Source organism: Physeter macrocephalus, chromosome 20 (assembly GCF_002837175.3).
Source record: "Physeter macrocephalus isolate SW-GA chromosome 20, ASM283717v5, whole genome shotgun sequence".
Classification (NCBI taxonomy): Eukaryota; Metazoa; Chordata; class Mammalia; order Artiodactyla; family Physeteridae; genus Physeter; species Physeter macrocephalus.
In genome coordinates this window covers 20185546-20195589 of record NC_041233.1, presented here as the reverse complement: position 1 = coordinate 20195589, position 10044 = coordinate 20185546, and the positions used below count along the sequence as shown (strand labels likewise).

The following is a 10044-nucleotide window of genomic DNA, read 5'->3' as shown; positions in this document are numbered from 1 at the left end:
AGATGGAGAGATATACCACGTTCTTGGATTGGAAGAATCAATATTGTGAAAATGACTATACTACCCAAAGCAATCTACAGATTCAATGCAATCCCTATCAAATTACCAGTGACATTTTTTTACAGAACTAGAACAAAATATCTTAAAATTTGTATGGAGACACAAAAGACCCCGAATAGCCAAAGCAGTCTTGAGGGAAACAAATGGAGCTGGAGGAATCAGACTCTCTAACTTCAGACTGTACTACAAAGCTACAGTAATCAAGACAATATGGTACTGGCAAAAAAGCAGAAATATAGATCAATGGAATAGGATAGAAAGCCCAGAGATAAATGGACGTACCTGTGGTCTACTAATCTATGACAAAGGAGGCAAGGATATACAATGGAGAAAAGATGTTCTCTTCAATAAATGGTGCTGGGAATACAGGACAGCCACATGTAAAAGAATGAAATTAGAACACTCCCTAACACCATACACAAAAATAAACTCAAAATGGATTAGAGACCTAAATGTAAGACAAGACACTATCAAACTCTTAGAGGAAAACATAGGCAGAACACTCTATGACATAAATCACAGCAAGATCCTTTTTGATCCACTTCCTAGAGTAATGGAAATAAAAACAAAAATAAACAAATGGGACCTAATGAAACTTCAAAGCTTTTGCAAAGCAAAGGAAACTACAAGCAAGATGAAAAGACAGCCCTCAGAATGGGAGAAAATATTTGCAAATGAATCAATGGACAAAGGATTAATCTCCAAAATATATAAACAGCTCATGCAGCTCAATATTAGTAAACAACCCAATCCAAAAATGGGCAGAAGACCTAATAGACATTTCTGCAAAGAAGACATACAGATGGCCAAGAAGCACATGCAAAGCTGCTCAACATCACTAATTATTAGAGAAATGCAAATCAAAACTACAATGAGGTATCACCTCACACCGCTTAGAATGGGCATCATCAGAAAATTTACAAACAACAAATGCTGGAGAGGGTGTGGAGAAAAGGGAACCCTCTTGCACTATTGGTGGGAATGTAAATTGATACAGTCACTATGGAGAACAGTATGGAGTTTCCTTAAAGAACTAAAAATAGAATTACCATATGACCCAGCAATCCCACTACTGGGCATATACCCAGGGAAAACCATAATTCAAAAAGACACATGCACCCCAGTGTTCATTGCAGCACTGTTTACAATAGCCAGGTCATGGAAGCAATCTAAATGCCCATAGACACATGAATAGATAAAGAAGATGTGGTACATATGTACAATGATATATTACTCAGCCATAAAAAGGAACGAAATTGGGTCATTTGTAGAGACGTGGATGAATCTAGAGACTCATACAGAATGAAGTAAGTCAGAAAGAGAAAAACAAATATCCTGTATTAACACATATATGTGCAACCTAGAAAAATGGTACAGGTGAACTGGTTTGCAGGACAGAAATTGAGACACAGATGTAGAGAACAAATGAATGGACACCAAGGGGGGAAGCGGTGGGGGGTGTTGGTGGTGATGTGATGAATTGTGAGATTGGGATTGACATATGTACACTAATATGTATAATATGGATAATTAATAAGAGCCTGATGTGTAAAAAAAAATAAAATTCAAATATTCCAAAAGAAAAAAAAAGATGTTGCTAAACTATTCTCTAAGGATGATGTGTCCAGTAGGTACTTTTCAAGGAAGGTGAGTCCAGCTCTTCCTTTGCTAAGTGACAAGTACAAGTTTAGGGCCAGTACTGAATTGTTTCGAGCAATAGAAGAGAATACACATCACGAGAAGTCCTCCTTGTGGCCCTTCTCCAAGCAGAGAACAGCCTTTTCCCTAAATGTTGAATAAAGGCACTGAGGTGGGATATGGGTATTATCTCAGGAATGGAGAGTAGGTTGAGAGTGAGTGTTGAGGAATACAGAATTCCACTGTAGATGTATTATATTTGAAATGCCTTTGACACATTCAAATAGATTTATCATGATTTGACTTGGTACCCTTTCAGGAAAAATAAAAATTTTTGAACTGGAAGTATAGTAGCAGCTTGTCAAAGAAAATTTATGTGGGCCAGTTCATTTTTTTATCTCAGCTTTTTCAAAACTGAATTTTACTGATTTTTAAATTAAAAATTTAAATAAATGCGTGTAGTACAGGTACATGTGTAACTCATTACAATTTCTACTGCATTATTATTTTTTATTTTTGAGCAAGTGCCTGTGTCACATAGCTAACCATTTACATTTTTAGCTATGTAATAGGCAACAGGGGACTGTGAACCCACTATTGTTCCTATCTTGGTGTGTTTCTCCCATAAACACTCTCCCAGGTTTGGTGTGTTTGCTGTCTGATCATTTAGGAGCTGGACTTGTTTGCTCAACTGTACAATTTTAATGGAGTCTTGAGAGGGAGAGAAGATAAGGGTGTGATCAATTTGCCATCCTTAACCTATTTCTTAATATTTTCTTGATAAGTTACAATGCACAGTTTTAATACTCGGGTTTTACAGAGTTACATGGACAAATGAGAAGATGATGAGAACTAACATGTTTTGAGAGAGACTGTAAGTTAGAAGAAATTTTATCTAATTTTATACTCTATGAGAATATCTCATTTACAAAACCACTGCCCAATTTTTGTGTTGTTGGCTCATTATTCGAGTAAATATGTAGTAAGAAGTAAGGCCATTGTATCACTGATGGGCTCTTATTTATTTATTTATTTTATCTTAAAGCAGAGTGCATTTTTAATTAGGAAGTTGTATCAATAATAAGTGCTTAGAACACATAAAGTGGCTTCTCAGTTTAGGTGAAATGAGTAACAAGGTTTTTACTCATCAAGAAGATAAAGTCAACAATGGTTGTAAAAATTATGATTTTTGAGATTTTGACACTTTCTTTTCTAAGACTATGTACCACTCAGATATATGCGTAAAGTTTTACTCAGAAATTTTTGAAAATTTCTCTAGAATTACGAATACTGTGTGAAGTCAGACTGGAACTGTCCCTCCAAGAGAGAAGGGAGAGTAGATGAAGAAACAGGTGGGTGGGAGACACCAATCAAATTAAATACTTTTGCGAGGTTAGCATTCAAGATTATTTGGCCATAGGGTTATACATAAGAAATCTAACATTTTCCTTTTAAAAGTTTTTTTCGTCTTCTAAAATGTCAGGAGCAAGAATCTTAAAAGCCTTGGAAACTGTGAAAGTTGTGCTGATTTTAGGTTTTGCTTTTACATATTTTATTAATTGACGTGAAATTGACAAAACAAAAATTAACTATTTTAAAGTGAACAATTCAGCGGCATTTAGTACACTCACAGTGTTGTGCAACCATCACCACTATCCAGTTCCAAAACATTTTTATCATCCCCAAAAGATTACCAAATCTTGATACTGATTCTTTTCTTAAGACATAAACTTGTACATTGGCTTCAAAATTTGGCTTAATATATCAGCCACTGTGGAAACCAGCCAATTTATTATATTCTGACCATTCAATTCCTTCAGAACTGCACTGTACACAGTTTATATTTTCTTATCAGAAAATCACAAAAGGATATTAATGTCCTTCCTTCCTACTGTGTTCTTTGAATCTAGCAATGTAGAAATTAAACTAGAACATAGTATTCAAAAATGAGATTACCATTGTCTTTATTGTTTTAGTATATTTAGAAGTGTACTGCTACAGGACTTTGCAAAAGTAGGCTACAGAGTAGGCATATCTCATAAAGAAATGGTTCATTTAACAAATAAGTTAATGGATCTATAAATGTTTCTGCTTTTTTTTTTTTTTTTTTAACCAGCACATTATGCTCTCATTTGTCACATGCTATAGGATGATCATCATTGTCATTCCATGATGGAGATTCTCCTTTGAACAGGGCTTAAAGTGGGTGGCATTTCATGGAGAATAATTTCTGGTACCATTGGTTGGGGTTGGGGGGGGGGGAGTAGAAGAAAAGGGAGTAGGGAAGGGGCCAGAGACTGCTTTTATCTTTTCATTTTCTCCTAAAACACTATTTTAAAAAATTAGATTGCCTTCAAATTCCTGCTTTTCTTATTAACAGCTGTTTGTTTATTTTGTAAATGAGATTTAGAAATTAATAAGGAAGCTTCAAAGGAAGCAACGTTCTCTCTGGAAAGCAGATTCTCACCAGCTTTGGTTAGTTGTGGGTAGCAGTTAAGCCAAGTTTGTTGTCTCATTCTGTCAATCAAATATACAGATTGCATACTTTTAGAAGTTTTAGAAAATATGATCTATACGGTTTTAAACAATGGTCTTTTTTGGACTTAACATTATGGAATAAGCATTATTCCATAAAAGTACTTTGTAAATGTCATTAAAAGTATGTTGCTGCTTAAAAGTTCATAATTTCATTCTCTTTATTTTCCACATTTGTACTGTGGAAGGTTATCTTTTTAGAAGGAGAGAGGAGGAGGGAGCAGTTCCTTGCTTACAGTATTATTTTTGAATATACTTACTAATATCTTCTCATGTTGTCAAAGAGGCATAGACAAATTTGGTAACACTGTGAAGCAGGCAATTGTTGGTGCTTAAAAATGATAATTAATTACAATTCTGTGTTTTTCATTTCACGTTTTTTCCTTTTGTGACCTCCTTTTAGGTGCGTGTACTTCCCATCTCCTCGGTTTACTGACCCTTTTGCTGCTCAGTGTCTCATTCTTCTGGTCTGGTCCTTTTTGATTCACTTCTTCCGTGAAATATTTTCACAGTGTTTTCAGGTCCTATCTTAAAGCCTTTAAAGGCAGGAATTTGGAGACTATGATAAATAATTGAATAAGGTATTTTCCTTTTCCTTGCCTTTAATCTCAGCATAGAGGTGCTTGCTTGCTTGAGTTTAGGGGTTAATAGAGGGCCTGTGGAATAAACCATCTCTCCACTTATTAACTTTCTGTCTTTGGCAAATAAATACCTTTGAGTTTAGATTAGCTAATCTAACAGCCTAATAATCTAACAGTATCTAATTTAGAAATGTGAGCATTACATTATATCTAAATTATAATTTATAGATGTGAGCATTACTTTACATCTAAAGTGCTAGGATAATGTCTGACATAATACATCTTCAATAACTGTTAGATATTACTTTTAGAGGTGCTATTAGTGTTTGTTTAACTCTAGAGTCATCTTTGTACAGTTGCTGAGATTCCTGGTTTTAGCTCTTCATTTTTGTGACTAATAATGCTTAAATTGTTTACATTTCATGTTAATAAAAAACTGGCTCTACTTTTTCCTACATTTACATTTAAACTTTAAGATTTAAATTTTTATGGAAAAGATGTTTTAAGAAGGCATTATCTCAGATTTCTGTTTAATTTTTCTTTTTTTTAAAACTCAAATGTATAAAAAACTATCTTTCAGAGGAAGTTATCTTTGGTAATTTTATTTTTATTGTCTTTATAATATTACAGATTTCCTAGAAATTTGTAGAGAAAAACATATATTAGTGTACTATTAATTATAAGATCATTTAATATTTTTCTTGTAATCTGCGAATGTGCTTAGTTCTTAGACATCATAACTTAAAATACTAAACTGAAAAATAAAGAAGGGAATTCCCTGGTGGTCTAGTGGTTAGAACTCCATGTTCTCACTGCTGAGGGCCTAAGTTCGATCTTGATTGAGGAACTAAAGTCCCACAAGCTGTGCAGTGCGGCCAAAAGAAAAAAAAAAAAAGCATGATTGGGCTTTATTCTTATTTTGTATAATTTTTGGGATTTTGGGCAAATGTTTATTGACTCCAAGAAAGCTGTTTATCATGAGTTACTCATATAAGTGATTATATTTATACTTATCTGTTCTCTCCATGTGCAGAGTGAGCAGTGTGCAACACTTTGACCTATTAAATTTATTCATTTACTTAGCAACCATTTATTGAGTGAGTATTATGTATTAGGTACCATGCTTGGTGCTAGTCTGATAAGCATGGGTAAGATATGGTAGAATTCATTCTTTTGCGGAGAAATGTGTTAACAAGTAATTTTGATACAAAGTGCTAAGTTGTATAATAGAGGTATGTAGAAAGTGCTATAGAAGCATGTGGTTGGCACATTTAACTTGGCATTTAAGTTAGATGGAGAACAAGGAGCACTATTGATGGTTGTAGATGAGGCCAGGCAATTAGCTAAGACTTGTCAAAGACAATGTTTGACTGAGCTGGGCATTGAATAAAAGAAACAAGTTCAGAGGAGCCCAGGCTGGTATGTCTGAGAGAACAGAGAGCGGGGTATAAAAGGGGTACTGTTGTCATTTGTAGATGACATAGGAATCAACCGAGAAATGTAAAACTAAGGAAAGTTCTGCGAGATTGTCAGATATGAGATCAGCTTACAAAATTAATAGTATTTCTCTATACCCATCACAACCAATGAGAAAATATAATAAAAAGATCCATTCATAATATAACGATATCTTTAACATATCTAGGAATACACAAAATCTCCGTGGCAAAAACTTTGAAACCCTAAGACAAGATAAGCTGAATAAATGGAGGTGTATCCCGTATTGGATGGAACATGTTAATAAATATGTCAGTTTTCCCTTAATGTATAAATTAGTTGCAATTCCAATTAAAATTACAGTTGGATTTTTAAAAGAATTTGATACATTTATTCTAAAATTTATATGGAATAATAAAGGTACAAGAATAGCTAAGCTAGCCTTAAAAAAGAAGAGCAAAGGGGGGCACTTATTCTGGATATTAAGACATATTAAGACATATTAAAAAACCTTAATATTACACATAGACCAATGAAACAGCTTAGAGATTTTGGAGACATGCCATGTGTATAGTTGGTTCTTACTATTCACAGATTCCGTATTTCTGAATTCACCTACATGCTAAAATTTGTTTGTAAGCCTCAAATCAATACTTATAGTGCTTTCGCAGTCATTCAGCAATGTGCACAGAGTGGATAAGCAAGATAAGCAAGAGTGTGTTCCCAGCTGAAAAAGCCGATGCTCTGTCTCCTTGTTTCAGCTTTCATACTGTAAACCTGTGTCCTTTTCTTTTTAAAATAAATTTATTTATTTTGGCTGTGTTGGGTCTTTGTTGCTGCACATGGGCTTTCTCTGGTTGTGGCGAGTGGGGGCTACTCTTTGTTGTGGTGCGCCAGCTTCTCATTGCGGTGGCTTCTCTTGTTGTGGAGCACGGGCTCTAGGCGCACGGGCTTCAGTAGTTGCAGCACGTGGGCTCAGTAGTTGTGGCTCGTGGGCTCTAGAGCGCAGGCTCAGTAGTTGTGGCACACGGGCTTAGTTGCTCCGCGGCATGTGGGATCTTCCTGGACCAGGGCTTTAACCCGTGTCCCCTGTGTTGGCAGGCGGATTCTTAACCACTGCGCTGCCAGGGAAGCCCACAATATGTCCTTTTTTGCAGTCTGTTTAATGCCATATTTTCTGCAATTTTGTTCTTTTTGATAGTGATTTCACTGTCTAAAATGACTCCTGCATATGTATAGTGCTGAAGTGCCCTCTAGTGTTCTTAAGTGCAAGGAGGCTGTGATGTTCTTTACAGAGAAAATATTTATGTTACATAAGCTTTGTTCAGACATGAGTTATAGGGCTGTTGGTCAAGAGTTCAATGTCATGAATTAAGAGTATATTAAATAAGATGTTTTTAAACAGAAACACATATAAAACAAGGCTAAGTGTTGATTGTAGTGGAAATATTGTGACCACAGACTCACAGAAACTGTATTTCTTGTAGGAGCAATGGTTCGGTAGTCACTAATTCAGTGTTTATGGTGACTTTATAGAATAATTAACGAGAATCAACTGTATATGTATATCAGAGTCTAGTCAAGAAATAAAAAACCATTCTGGGAGGTTTAGTAAAAATAATTCACTATTGGGAAATGGATAAATAGGTGTTGGAGGGCTGAAAAACAGGAAACCAGAGGGAATACAGGAAACAGCTATCACCCTTGGGAGAACAAATGCAAGAATTAGGGTTCTTAGAATCTTCAAGCATAGAGCAGCATCCAGTGGAGCTGGGACTCAGTTGTTTGAGGAGAGAGTACTGTCAGGATGAGGGCATACAGACAGGTCACTTCTGGGTCTGTCCACTTCTGAGACTGGAACAGCTATTGGTAGTTCATGGGATGAAGAAGCGTTGCTGGGTTAAGCTTTATGAATAGCAAGGAAATAGGAAGAAGCAAATTCCATCTACTCTCTTTCCTTCTAGTGTCCTTGGAAGAAACTAACAGTAAACCAGCTAGCAAAGGAGAGTGTGCTGAGCTCCAGCTCCACTATCACAAAGCAATAGTAGATTTGGAGCCGAGAAACAGCACTAAAATTTCGGGTTAGTTTGTTACAGTAAGTAACATTATCCTAACTATTACTACAGGAATGTTTTATTTATTTATTAATTTAGATTTGGAGCCGAGAAACAGCACTAAAATTTCTGGTGAGTTTGTTACAGTAAGTAACATTATCCTAACTATTACTACAGGAATGTTTTATTAATTTATTAATTATTTTATTTTTGGTTGCGTTGGGTCTTTGTTGCTGCCTGTGGGCTTTTCTCTAGTTGCGATGGGTGGGAGCTACTCTTTGTTGCAGTGGGGGCTTCCCATTGCAGTGGTTTCTCTTCTTGTGGAGCATGGGCTCTAGGTGCATGGGCTCCAGTAGTTGTGGCACGCGGGCTCAGTAGTTGTGGCTCATGGGCTTAGTTGCTCCGTGACATGTGGTACCTTCCTGGATCAAACCCATGTCACCAGCATTAGCAGGCAGATTCTTAACCACTGAGCCACCAGGGAAGTCCCTACAGGAGTGTTTGTTGTAGTGTTTTTATTGTGGGGAATTGAAGACAAGCTTAGTGTCTATCACTATGAAAGTAAATAGGTTATATGCCAAACAACTAGCAAGACAGGAACAGAACCCCATCCATTAGCAGAGACGCTGCCTAAAATCATAATAAGGCCACAGACACCCCAAAACACACTACCAGACGTGGACTTGCCCACCAGAAAATGATAGTAAAGGTGATCCAAAATCTTGGAAATAGAATAGAGAAAATATAAGAAAAGTTTAACAAGGACCTAGAAGAACTAAAGAGCAAACAAACAGCGATGAACAGCACAATGGAAGCACAGAGAGTCCCATACAGGATAAATTCAAGGAGAAACACGCCAAGACACATATTAATCAAGCTATCAAGAATTAAATACAAAGAAAAAAACATTAAAAGCAGCAAGGGAAAAACAACAAGTAGCACACAAGGGAATCCCCATAAGGTTAACAGCTGATCTTTCAGCAGAAACTCTGCAAGCCAGAAGGGAGTGGCAGGACATATTTAAAGTGATGAAGGGGAACAACCTACAACCGAGATTACTCTACCCAGCAAGGATCTCATTCAGATTTGATGGAGCAAGTAAAGAATTTACAGACAAGCAAAAGCTAAGAGAATTCAGCACCACCAAACCAGCTTTACAACAAATGCTAAAGGAACTTCTCTAGGCAGGAAACACAAGAAAAGGAAAAGACCTACAATAACAAACCCAAAACAATTAAGAAAATGGTAATAGGAACATACATATCGATAATTACCTTAAATGTAAATGGATTAAATGCTCCCACCAAAAGACACAGACTGGCTGAATGGATACAAAAACAAGACCCATATATATGCCGTCTACAAGAGACCCACTTCAGACCTAGGGACACATACAGACTGAAAGTTAGGGGAGGGAAAAAGATATTCCATGCAATGGAAATCAAAAGAAAGCTGTAGTAGCAATACTCATATCAGATAAAATAGACTTTAAAATAAAGAATGTTACAAGGGAGAAGGAGGGGCACTACATAATGATAAGGGATCAATCCAAGAAGAAGATATAACAATTATAAATATTTATGCACCCAGTATAGGAACACCTCAATACATAAGACAAATATTAACAGCCATAAAAGGGGAAATCAACAGTAACACAATCATAGTAGGGGACTTTAACACCCCACTTTCACCAACGGACAGATCATCCAAAATGAAAATAAATAAGGAAACACAAGCTT

At 36.1% G+C, this 10044-nt stretch overlaps 1 protein-coding gene across 4 annotated transcripts in view; it reads left to right on the top strand.

Annotated features, from left to right (window-relative positions):
• CTNNA3 (catenin alpha 3) overlaps positions 1-10044 on the top strand; it is a 1750900-nt gene that overhangs the window by 13454 nt on the left and 1727402 nt on the right. For all 4 annotated transcript variants that reach the window (XM_028481840.2, XM_028481834.2, XM_028481842.1 and 1 more), the window contains exon 3: positions 8405-8437. Coding sequence is in view for 3 of the 4 variants with exons in the window: in XM_028481834.2 (XP_028337635.1) it covers positions 8405-8437 (33 nt within the window). In the remaining variant the exon portion in view is untranslated. The remainder of the gene's footprint in view (positions 1-8404; positions 8438-10044) is intronic.